This window comes from Oryctolagus cuniculus, chromosome 16, assembly GCF_051225735.1.
Source record: "Oryctolagus cuniculus isolate XC-2025 breed Fujian yellow rabbit chromosome 16, ASM5122573v1, whole genome shotgun sequence".
NCBI lineage: Eukaryota > Metazoa > Chordata > Mammalia > Lagomorpha > Leporidae > Oryctolagus > Oryctolagus cuniculus.
In genome coordinates, this window is record NC_142882.1 from 94,610,032 (window position 1) to 94,623,210 (window position 13,179).

The window sequence follows — 13,179 nt, forward strand, 5'->3', positions numbered from 1 at the left end:
CACAGGGGGGCGTCTGAACACAGCACTCCTCTTCCTGCATCTACCCCCATTCCCATGTGGCTGCACCAGTCACTGGTGAGACTATAAGTAAGTTATGGGTCCTCCTGAGGAACCGAGACCTCAGAGTCAGCTTCCTGCCAGTCCAGTCTTACTTCTCACTGTCCTGCCTTACTCTTTTATCTCCCAACAACCCCTACATTGTCAGTGTCTTGCTCACCCTCCCTGAGCCCTCACCAGAAATCATCTCCTGGGTTTTCCACACACAGACCCCAGCTCAAGGCCCTGCTCCTCACTACCTCTCACCTGGCTAATTCCTGTTTATCTTTCAAGTCTCAGCTCAGAACCCCAAGCTCTGGGGAGCCACACGGCAGTGCCTGTCCATGCCGTCCTAGCTGGAGCAGGCACCCCTGTGCTCTCAGCATCCAGGACAACACAGTGGGTGGGTCTTGTGGAACCTGCACAGTGCAGTACGCTCTTCAGAGCGCTGTGCATATGAGGAAAGGACAGGAATGCCTCAGATGGTGCTGGGCTGGTAGCAAATGCCCACAGACAAGGAGACAGATGAGCAACCAAGATCGGGGAGGCAAAAAGCGATCAGGGTTTGGTCCTTATGCCAGGTCATGCTGGGCAGTTTCCTGAGACAGAGAGTAAGGGCTAGCTGATCGCCCTACAAGCCTGCTGACCCCCAGCCCAACTCCCCACCGCAGATGAGGGTGGGGTACATGGAACCTGTACCTGAGTTACTTAGGCATGGCTGCTCACCCTGGAGTGCAGTGAAAAACCCTGGCACCTGTGTCTATTTAGTGGACATTTTCACACTAACAGTCACAACTTAGAGGTATTGCCAGGAATTAGTGGGATGGAACTATTTGAACATGGAGAGGCATTTAGAATATAGTAGATATTGAACAGACAAGAGATGGATAACTCTTCAAGAAACTGAGAATATTCTTCAAGAACACAAACCCTTAGGTGAAAACTCCTGGTATCCATGGGGATGGAACATGCTGGCACAACTGGAGGCAAGGCTCAGGGCAGCAGAGATGGCTGCAGCTTCACTGGGAGCCCCCAGTGATGGGGCACTTAGGCGAGAACAGGATCAGCTCCACCAGAGACAGCTCTCAGAGGAGCACAGGGCCCTGCAGGATCTGTTCACGTGACCCAAACTGAACCCTCAACAGGACACAGCCCACAGTGGCCACTCGGGCTCCACAGAGAAGCGGCCCAACTCAGACCAAGGTGGAGCCTCACTCATGGAGAGAAGGCCAGCGAGGGCCCAGCATCATTTCCAGGATGTTCCCAGAACATACAGTTCTATAGCACATGATTCTGGAATCAAAAGTACCCTAAAATCAAACCTCAATGTCTCAATTGCGAATGAGCACGGTGAGAGCAAACCCCTGAAAGTCCTAAATGGAGCTGTGTAACCAATCCTAACCTGGGGTTACTACCAGGAACAAATGCAGGAGCAGAGAAACTCAAGCCCAGGGACTTGCAGCCTGGAACAAATCTGGACATAGAGGACAAGGGCAAGAGAGACCACCAGAAAGAAAACAGAGACAAAGAGAAAGCAAATCCGATTCCCTGCCCTGGGTCTCTACTGCAGAATCTGGACCTGCAACTGTGAGGGAAGCCAGGTGGCAGAAACACAGCCCCAAGCTGGGGGCCACAGGGAAGATAGCAGGGCTGAGCGGACGGGGCAGGCACTGCCTGAGGGTGAGATGAGGGTCTCAGGCAAGGTCAGCTCAATCTGTAGACCTGATGACCCATTTGATGGGTGCTGCTGGGAGAGGAATCTGGAGTCTACCCGGCAGACAGGGCACACAGCCACACGGGGGAGTGAGATGAGGAAGGAAGGCACACATGCCACACCCTCTCCTAGAAACATGGAGGGGCCATGGAACACCCAAGCTATCCTACAGCAGGAGCTCAGGCCCGAACCACCACTGCCTCCACCCCAGCTCCATCCAGGCAGTGGCTCAGCAGGCACTGTTCCTACACTGAAAACTCTGGCTAAGCCAGATACAGCCCAATGAGTGAGGGCTCTGGTCACCCGCTTTCACTGAGCATTTGTCAGAACACAGATTTGAAACTGTTCAAGATGACGAAAGAGCCTGAGTTAAAGTTTAAGGCACAGCCCAGCTCAGCTGCTATAGGAAATGCAGATCTACCTTTCTGAGTAACATTTTTAAAGACAATATTGAAAAAAATTTAAAGGAAAAGCAAAAGGGAACAAAACTGCAGAGATCAGCTCCATTCCCTTTGTACTGAGAGAACCAGAGAGAAGGCTGCTTCTGCCTCTCCACTCACCCCCTACTTCTCATTTCTGTTTTAACCCACTTTATCAAGGCAAGACTAACTTGTAGGAAGCTGTACATATTAAACGCACACAACCTGATGAGCGTGGTGTCAGAGACACCCCATGCAGACATCGACACCGTCACTGCCTCCTCCCAGCATCCTCTCCACTCTTGTGTTTACAATGGTGGAGACAAAATGCGGGCTAACAACATGTAACTCATGCCTGCCCTCTTGGCAAATTTTTAGTAATATACTGCATCTTTATTAATCATAGGCTCTGTGCTGTCAGTAGACCTGTAGGAGTTACTTACTTTGCATAACTGAAACTTTGTAAAAGTATTTTGCTCCAAGAATTCTGACCATCCACCTGAGGTCATCAGTGGAGACTGCTCCCTGTCCCTACCCATCCCTGGGTGGAAACGGTGACTGGGAGCACAGCGGCCTGGGTAACACACCGACACCTCACTCCCCACACACCTGACTCTCAAGAGCGCTGCCTGCCTGTGCTCCCTCAGTCATCAGAGGGTTCCCTCTAAGGAAGGGAAATACTTCACAGGACATAAAAATCACAGCACCAGCCTGTGTCCTGACAGGGAGCTTGAGAGTGACGGTGATGTTTTATGGGAATTAAGAAACAAGGAACTCTGACCCTGGAAAATTGCATTGCATGTTAACCTCTAACAGGACAAAAGTCATCTGTGCAAAAATGTCTTGAGCTGCACTATGGATATAATTACTCAGATACTATTAAGCACACAATAAACACTTGCTGAGTGATAAAAGGCAAAAGAGAAAAACAAAATAAATTGTCAGCAATGAAAGAACAATTACCGTTCAGTGGCAGAATTAACATTTAGGTCAACAGCTTTGAGACTGGCAGGGAGTGCACACTACGCACATGTGATGGTACCACCTGTGTGTCAAGTACCCGAATGATCAGGTTAGAGTACGAGGTGATGCACACGCACTCCGAATGCACGATCAAGCCATCACCAACTTACAGGGATGGCCTGAGTGTCCTCTCTTCTAGCACGGTCTGTGGGAGTGACCTTCAGAGATGTCTGAAGAGGACCCATGAAATGTACAGGGAAGAGACAAAGACAGGGGCTGGCTGACCTGAAGCGGGGTTTGGGGGCTGCCTTGTGTAGGACACATTGAATGCGGGCTCCTCGATCAATGGTGGGGGGTACATTCGCCTCCGGATGAAGAAGCCAGCCCCGCAGCAGAAGAGCACACCCATCATGAGCAGGAACCTGGGGAGAACAGACAGGAAGTAGAGCTCAGAGCAAGCAGCCATTCAGGCACGACCTCGAGGACTCAGCCAGGGACTCGAGAGGCCTTGTGGATGCATGAACTCAGATCTCAGGCAGTCAGACGAGAGGGCAGGGCAGAGCCACTAGGTTCCTGGTCAGAAGCACTCGTGCCCTGGACTTGGTCCTCTCTGCACTGTTTCCCCCAAGGCTCTTCCTCTGGAGGAGGAAAGCCGGCAACACCCAGCCTGCAGGCTCCTGGACATCCCCTAGATGGAGGCCCCAGACACTGGGCAGCTCTGGAAGGGAGCCCTGTCTAGATCTCTCTGGAGATCTAGAAAATTCTCAGCCGGGGGGCTGAAGACTTCAAAAACAGGCCTGAGAACCCTCACTGGTCACCAGGTCACCACGGTGTAAGAAATGACTTCCTTCCATTTCCCATCTGTGCTCTACTTTTGTTTCTAGAAAAAGGACTCACTCTGAGAAGAGCCAATAAGTAATAGATAAAACTGACAAACAGGCAACTGAAATTATGATGGGACCCACGGAACCTTTCAGAACTTCACACGACAAACCCATACTCTGAAAGGAGAGCCCTTGCTTCACGCAGGATGAACACGGCAGAGCTGGCCATGCCATGGCATAATGTCCACACTTAGCAGCTATTGAGGAAAAGAACAGTCAGCAAAGCCTTTGGGAACATTACCACGATGCCAAGTGCAAGTCTGCCAGCCCGTCGACACGTGTTTACTGCATAACCCTGCAACACTGAGTAGGAACTGCAGTCACAGGCCCAGGACAGCACGGGACTTGGGAAAAGACTGAAATGCAGCTCTGTGAGCTGTGGTACAATTCATTCAACATTCTTTAGCCCCATCCACACTCCTCACACCATGCTGAGCACACAGCAAGGAGACAGAAAGGCCCCTGCCCACCCAACTAGAGTTCTGACCAGGGAAGCAGACAGGGAACACAAAGGTACAACTTTGGTGAGTGCCCAAAAATATGAAAGATGCGAAAGTGGGTTCTGATGCCTGCATGTGGTAAAACAGACTTAACAGAGCTTACCACTGTGGCAGTATTTTATTTTAAAAAAGAATCATGTATTTTATTTGTTTGAAAGACAGGAAGATCTTTGGTTTACTCTCCCAAGGCCTCTAACAGCCACTGGAGCCAAGAACTCTCCATCTAGATCTTCCAACTGTGTGAGCCCAACTGCTTGAGCCATCACCACTGCCTCCCAAGGTGTGCCTTAGCAGGAAGCTGGTCTGGGGTGGAGCCAGATGTAGAACCCGGACCCTCCAATATGGGAGGAGGTAGGCTTCCCAAGCAGCACCTTAACTGCACCAAGCACCCACCTCCAGGGTGAGTGTACAGTTTGGGTGCAGAGTTACACAAGGGCCATGACGAAGACTAGAGAAGCTGATCCCTCAGAGGAGCCAGATGGTGAGACAGGAGGCAGCTGCCAGTCTTCCAAGCTCAGATTCAGCCAACCCCAATGAATGGGGAAGATTTCCAGGCAGCAGAAGTATCTCGATTTGCTGATTCTCTCCTTACTCAGGACAAGCAGCCTTGGCCGGCCAAAGAGCTACTGTGCAGCCATTTTCTGAAAGTGGCTCCTTCCTCCCCTTGCCACCCATGCCCTGGCCAGAAGCCTGGAGGGGAATGAGCCTTCGACGTGCACGGTGAGCACAAGTGCAGCCACGAAGCATTTGTTTTCTTGACCCAGCTTGCCCCAGGGTGAAAGAGATGTCACCAAGACTGAGACAACACAGGTGATATGCAGAGCCCTTGGGGACTGGGGAAACAGAGGAGCAGAGCTGTGACCTACCAGAAATACCACAGTCTCTGTATGGAGAGGGCCCGCACGCAGCACCGGGAGCCACAGCAATCCTCGTAGGAACGGCATCTGCAGAAAGAGAACACAGGCTGATTACCGCTTTCACCAGCAGGAGAGCACAGGATGGCTACTGCTCTGTGTCACAAGGTCATGACGTAATCATGCTTAGAAGAGAAAGTAACAGTGATGAGGTATGTACTGCCATGCCTGCATGTCAGGAAACCAGTAGAAGGTGCTGAGATGGATGTGGTCAGTGCCTTACTACACACTCCACATGCCACACGGATTCCTGCTGGGGCATCAACTCTTGCCAGCACTGCAGTCAGCAGAAAGGCAGCAACCTGGCATCAATAAGGTGCCAACCCCCTGAGGCCTCACTGCTTGATGGTGTGGAAAGGGTGGACATACCTCCCTAAGTCCAATGAGGCTAAGAGCAGAGGTCGTGGAGTCATACAGAGGTACTACCCTCATCTCACCACTCATAACTGTGAAGCGTGTGCCCCACCTCTGACACACAGTGCAGGTCTGTCCTTCCCATACACAGTGTGCTCACACTCCCTAGTGTGCCTGAGGCTTCAGGGACCCAGGCAGGTATAGGCTCTGGAGGTGCCCTCCCCCAGCACAGCCCACCAAGGGGGCACACACGGGAGGACCCAGTGCAGGCCACAGGTCACTCAGATCCTTCAATGTTTCTGTCCTTCCCTGACCCCACATGGTTTGCCTTTGCAAAGGGAAGATACTATAAAAGCTCAAATCCTTTCCTACCACACTTTAGTATTCACAGGAAACTTGTACCAGAGCAACTGAGTCCAAGCGGCAGCACACAGAGGCTGTTTCTCAACAGCACTGAATGATCACATGCTGGTGACTCAGATGTCTGCCAACTCTTTACTTTTAAAAGGGGTATCTGGTGGGGCCCGCGCTGTAGCGTATCGGGTAAAGCCACCACCTGCATCCCATATGGGAGCTGGTTCGAGTCCCAGCTGCTCCACTTTCGATCCAGCTCTCTGCTGTGGCCTGGAAAAGCAGGGAAAGATGGTCCAAGTTTTTGGGCCCCTGCACCTGCAGGGAAGACCCAGAAGAAGCTCCTGGCTTCAGAGCAGCGCAGCTCCCACCATTGCAGCCAATTGGGGAGTGAACCAGCAGATGGAAGACCTCTCTCTGCCTCTCCTTCTCTCTGTTTTACTCTGCTTTTCAAATAAATAAATCTTAAAAAATAAAAAAATAAAAGGGGTATCTGGGAGAAATGCATAATTCTACTCAAGATCTTGGGTAATGCAAACAAAGCCTCTGTTTTGTAGGAAAATGTGTAGGAAACAGCTCCCTTGAGAACTGGCTGGAGAGAGGCATCAGCAGTGGCCTGTAGCTCAGCAGGTTTGCTACAAAGCAGCTGCTTCCCAGTTCCTCAGCATGGCAGGTCCCTGGGGCTCCCAGGCTGGTTCCCTCTTTCTGTACACACCCAGCACTGACTGAAGCGAACTATCATTTCAAGGACAAACTGGGCTGACAAATACCCCACACTGCCACTGTCCCTGTCTCCTGATGTGCACAGACACACAGAGCAACACAACATCCCACAGACAATATGAGTGTCGCTGCAATTGCAATGAGATCCTCCCACAACAGTGACCTAAACGAGTCTGTTTAACCTGCTTTAGCCAACAAGCATCCAGCAGAGTGGCCTAAATGGGTGCTTAGAAATCCTGCTGATTCTTAAAACCGACGCAGTCCACAAACAGCCACCGAGGAGCTACAGGGAGCTTGATCCTGGTGTGTGGTGGGGGAGGAGGGATGGAGCAATCCTAACCAAGATGGAACTCTTGCTGTGGAGGAGCCTCCCTTCTGGAAGACAGGATAAGGAGAAAAGTGTTGGTGTGATACAACACGTGTGGGTGTGCATGCACGTGGGGGTTATGGAGGGGGGCACTCAGAGACATGCAGGACTTCTGCTTTTAGGGGAGTAGAGCTCAGGCAATTAACTGTAAACTAAGAGATGTGGCCATGAAAATCCTTAGTGATTGTGTTAGATTCACAGAGCCTGACAGTGTGGCAGGCAGAATCCAAGATGTCCCCAAATGTCCACCCCTAGTGTACACATCTGCTCTCCCTTCAGTGTAGGGTCCTGTGAGTATGATGGGATGGTCACTGCCACGAACATAAAACTCCACTGTGGCCAACTGCAGATGCCCCTGCCACGAGCTGTGAGGGCCACATGGCCAGGTCCGCACAGGGTCTCTAGGAGCTAAAAGCAGTCTCAGCTGGACCACTGTCCCAATCACAACAAATGAACATTGCCTATGACCTGAAAGAACCAGATGAGGGCCGCAGCCAGTCAGGCCCTTGTTTGTCTTGTGCAGCTCTGAAGAGGACCTTCTGTGCCATGCCCACACATCTATAGGTGGTAAATGTATATTGCTCCAAGCTGCTAAATGCATAGTGATATGCTACTGCAGAATAGAATAAACAAGAATATAAACACGTCTAACATTAATACTGTTTTTCAACAAAATAAACTTATCTTGGGGCCACTGTTGTGCCAGCATCCCATATGAGCACTGGTTCAAGTCCTGGCTGCTCCACTTCTGACCCAACTCCCTGCTAATGGCCTGGGAAAGCAGTGGAAGATGGCCCAAGTGCTTCGGCCCCTCCCATCCACATGCGAGACCAGGAAGAAGCTCCTGGCTCCTGGCTTTTGCCTGGCCCAGCCCCAGCTGTTGTAGCCATTTAAGGAGTGAACTAGCAAATGGAAGATCTCTCTTCTCTCCCTCTTTCTGTAAATCTGCCTTTAAAATAAATCTTTAAAAAAATAAACAAACATGTTTTAATTCCATTTTCCCATAAGGTTGTTGAAGAACGCTCATGTTATCAGAGCCATGTTTGAAATGAGCTTAGGAGATGAGTCACGCTGTGCCTCCTCTCCATCTAGGCCACTCCTCGTGAAGCCACGAGTGGACCCGCCAGCATCGCAGGACAGCACTCTGCACAGACACAGCCTCTCTTGCCACACTTCGTCTGAGTAACTAAGGGCCGCCTCCTCCACTGCCTCAGTTCTCCCCTTATTCCTTGGCCCCACTGTAGGAAGACCACAGAGCCAGCGTGGAGAAAATGTAGTGATTCCTGGGCACAGGTCAGGAGGGCTCTGGGACACAGCCCACTCTTTAACAATGCCCATGCTGACCAGACACAGTCCCAGAAGTATACTTTCCATGTCAGTAATGCCCAGTTTGCAGCTAACTCAGTTGTCAAGACAGAAATAACAGGTGCATCAGACGGGGTGAGCCACCAATGCCTCTGTAATACCAGGCACCAGGACAATGTTCCCAGGTGCCTAAGCCCAAAAGTGGATTGAGAAATTTATGCGGTTCTATTTCACAATGGTGAAAACTGACTTCAAAAAATGAGAGAGCAGCAAAGTAAGAACTGTCACATATGCTCACACATGCACAAGGGTGGGTGTGTATCACAAACAATGTAAGCCTCATTTCTTCAGAGCTAATGCTGGGGAAGCCCTGGGTCAAAGTAGATAGGTTCAAATTCTGTCATGTCTACAGTTGGCTCCTATCATCCTCCGGGAAAGTCCCAATGGCCCAAGTCCCCTGACCAGGAGGTCACCTCCCACTGTTCACAGTGCTAGTATTCTGTGTGTAACAAAGGTCAAACGGCTACTGTGGCCAACAGTTATGGTACAGCAGCCACATGGGCTCCAGTTCAAACCCTGGCTGCCCCACTTTCAATCCAGCTTCCTGCTAATGTGCCTGGGAAAACAGCAAAGATGACTGAAGTCCTTGGGTCCCTGCACTCACATGGGAGACCCAGATGGAGTTCCAGCCTCCTGGCTTCAGCATGACCCAGGCCCAGCCCTTTAGGCCATTTGGAGAGTGAGCCAACACATGGAAAAACAATCTCTCTAATTCTGCCTTCCAATAAATCTTTTTGTAAAACAAAAATGACCATGGCTATTCTTGCTCCAATTCTACTACTTTTATAAAAGTAATTTTAATGGAATCAAGATATATTTATTTATTTAAAATCTTTATCTATTTACTTACTTATTTGAGAGTGAGAAGGAGGGATAGAGAGACAAAGAAAGAGTTCCCATACATTGTTTCACTCCCCAGATGCCAAAGCTGGGAGCCAGGAACACAATCCAGGTCTCCCATGTGGATGGAAGGGACTCAACTACCTGAGCCATCACTGCCGCCTCCCAGGGTGTGCACTGGCAGGAAGCTGGAGGCAGGAGCAGGAGCTGGCTACCAAACCACGGTTCTCTGACGTGGATGCAGGCATCCCAATCAGTGTCTTAACCACTAAGCCAAACATCACCACCCCCAATTCTACTCTTTAATGTCCTGGGGTGAGCAAACCCTGGAGGGTGCAACACTCTCGCAGATCCTCTCAAATGGGAGCACCCTGCTCCCCGAGGGGCAGGAAATATGGGCAGACACCCGTAGCTACGAGGAGTTCAGCAGTGACCTGAGCTCAGTGCCACCATAATGCCCCCTGTGTTATTTTCCCCCAAGGATAACGAGAGCTGTGTCAGCTCTGCACAGGCGGGAAGGGGCCTTCGGACACCATCCAATGCTGGTAACCACAAATGTGGACAGAAGAGGGAAGCAGGGATGTGGATTTCCTGAAGTGCCTCCCTTTGACAGCCAGGGTCAGGAGGAAGCATTTGCTGCTCTGAAACCCGAGCCCGCAGCTTACTTGTCCTCACATCTGAGGAAGAAGACAAAAATTTGTCCCACTTCCACTCCACTCCCCACAGATACAAAGGGAACAGAGGGAGCTATGCAGGCAGAAATGGCTAGTACATGGAACAGAGTGGACAGGAATTCACTTACAACATTACAGACTCCATGGGCTGTCACTACACCTCCACTCCGATTCCTTTTCAGTGGCTCTACAAATCAGATAAGACATGTCCAGGCCCCACTGAACACTGTCTTTGCTTGGGCTACTGTGACAAAACCAAAGACATTCATTTGTCATAGTTCTGGAGTGGGAGGTCCAGGGTCCGGGCACTGGGGGAAGGCAGCAGCTCCCTGCTTTGCAGGCCTCCTTGTGTCATGTACCCACATGCTGGAGGCAAGAGAAGCGGCTGAATCATGGAAGGCTTGCCAGGACAGGGGCAGTGTGCCCAGCGGAGAACTCAACATTCAGCACGTCTGCCATATGTCAGGCACTGTCCTAGGCACAGGGACCTCAAATATTTATGAGTCACTGTACTCAGGGACTCACAATAGTGAAGACACAGCTGCCAAGGATCTTGAAAACCTACTGTTGAAAACCTACTGATGCCAGCATTGTAGGTGGCAGCTCAGCCCCCTGTACCACAACACCAGCCCTGAACCTAATGCTTTTAAGCAGAGAAGTAACATGAAAATTTAGAAGGAAAGAGAACTGGATGTAAAAAGAGACTGAGAGAAGACCCACAGAAAGTTTCTACAATGGTTCAGGTGAGTGTGAACTGGGGCCTGGGGAACAGGGAGGAGAGACTCAGAAAGGTCAGAATCCAGGAGAGCAGCGGTGTGGCTGGGGCTTCCAGCAGCTATGAGATTGAAGACGCCATTCATGCAGGCGGCACGAAGCATCACCAAGTGCACGGCTCACTCTCCACAGCGACTTTTTCGTTCTCCAGGACAGCGCTTCTGGGACGCCGGTTCCTCCTCCTCACAATGGAAGAGAAGAGGCAGAAGGAAACCAAAGCAGCATGTTGGCAGGTGTTCCCCAGCTCCAGCCCAGTGTGAGAACACTTTCATGATACGTTAAAAAGTGAGTGAACAAGAACACAAAGTGATCTCTGACTCCCAACCTGAGGCACAGCTGGAAAAGTGCCTGTGCTCCAGGATGAACACATCAGAGGGAGCTTGATCCACATTTGTGTCAGAAGCTGAATCAAGGACATGAGCCTTACCAACGGGATTCACTCTACTGAGAAGAACCAAAGTGTTTTATCTCCCTGTTGTCCCACAGCCATTTTTCTTCAACCTGATAACTGTAATGAGAGTCATGGTCCTCAGGCCACTGCTGCATTTTCCAAGAGAGCTTTTTCTTCTCACAGCTGTAAAGGCTTTCTGCTGAGGCTCCCACAAAACAGGGGCATTAAGGTCTCCTGCTCGTCAACATGAAACAAGACAAGAGATACCAGCAATCTCCCATGCTGAGGCAGGCAGCCTTCTCCCTCCTGTGTGGGTCTTCTCAAGAACGCCAAGGGGGGCCAGTGCTGTGGCACAGCGGGTAAAGCCACCGCCTGCAGTGCTGGCATCCCATATGGGTGCTGGTTCAAGTCCCAGCTGCTCCACTTCCTACCCAGCTCTCTGCTATGGCTTGGGAAAGCAGTGGAAGATGGCCCAAGTCCTTGGCCTCCTGCACCCGTGTGGGAAACCCGGAAGAAGCTCCTGGCTTCAGATCAGCACAGCTCTGACCACTGCAGCCATCTGGGGATCAACCCAGCAGATGGAAGATCTCTCTGTCTCTCTCTGCCTCTGCCTCTCTGTAACTCTGCCTTTCAAATAAGTAAATAAATATTTAAAAAGAAAAGAAAAGAAAAGAAAAAAGAAAAGCGCCAGGGAACAAACACTGGGACCTTCTGCTATCACAGTGGCCACTGAAAATTGGCAGAGACCAGTTCCAGGCCCTCACGGGTGCCCAAGTCCCTTATGCGAAATGGGATAGCGTTCCCACAGAACTACACACATGCTCCCATATATATCAATTCTTCTCCAGATTATCCCTGACCCTAACACAGTGTACACTCTAGGTAAATAATTGGCATATTGTATTACTACATTGTTTGGTGAATAACAGCAAGAAGTTTGTACTTGCTAAATACAGACATAATTTTTTCCTTGATATCCTTCATGGAATGTGAAAACTGCAACTAGGAAGAGCCAGCTGTGTTATATATCTCCTGTCCAGTTACTCTTGGTGTGAGAGTTCATAGCATTCATGTTCATTCCTAAAAAAAAATCTCTTATTTGGAGCTGGTGTTGTGAGGCAGCAGGTTAAGTTGCTGCCTGCCATACCAGCAATTCTACATGGGCCTCAGTTTGAGTTCCAGCACTCCAGCTCTGATCCAACTCCTTGTTAACACACCTGAGAAAGCAGCAGAGGATGACCCAGGTGCTTGGGCCCCTGCACTTCCATGAGAGACCCAGATGGACTTCCAGGCTCTTCACTTCAGTCTGGCCCAACCCTGGCCATTGTAGCCATTTGGGGAGTAAACCAGCAGGTGGAAGATTTATCCCTCTCTCCCTCCCTCTCTCTAACTCTGCCTTTCAAATAAATAAATCTTTAAAAAAATAGGCTCATATTTTACAATATTAAAAATAACAGCTTCTGGGGAAAACTGGTTTAGGATATTCCACTCAAAATCTGTGGAATTTCAAACACAATGAAAACCAGTAACCGACAATCTGGCCACCTAGGCAGGCTGCTCCCCACAGCTGGTGGCTAGCCAGATATTAAAGCACATGAAAACAACAGACAGAAAACTGTGCCTTAATTAGAGCCAAACTGGCAGACACTGACGTGGGCACAGGAAGAGAAAAAATCCTGCGGCCAGAGCCAGCAAGGCTGTGACAGTGCCTGTTTTGAGAGGAGCTCAGGATGGGCAATCACTGGGATTTCACATACAGAGTACACACATGCACACACGCATGCAGTCACAGCAGACCAGCCAAGGAATGTTTCTCGTCCTGCCCAAGACTGTAAAATCTATTCCTATTACCCCTGCTCTCTTTCACAAGAAAATCTGTACAAACCAAAATAACTTGTGCCTTCCCTAGA

General features: G+C 50.2%; 1 protein-coding gene across 2 annotated transcripts in view; it reads right to left on the reverse strand.

The window, feature by feature from the left end:
* Positions 1 to 13,179, reverse strand: part of VOPP1 (VOPP1 WW domain binding protein) — a 42,867-nt gene that overhangs the window by 4,847 nt on the left and 24,841 nt on the right. For both annotated transcript variants that reach the window (XM_070058426.2, XM_089316004.1), the window contains 2 exons: positions 5,383 to 5,460; positions 3,418 to 3,554 (listed from right to left, as the gene is read on the reverse strand). In XM_070058426.2, the coding sequence (XP_069914527.1) occupies positions 3,418 to 3,554; positions 5,383 to 5,460 (215 nt within the window). The remainder of the gene's footprint in view (positions 1 to 3,417; positions 3,555 to 5,382; positions 5,461 to 13,179) is intronic.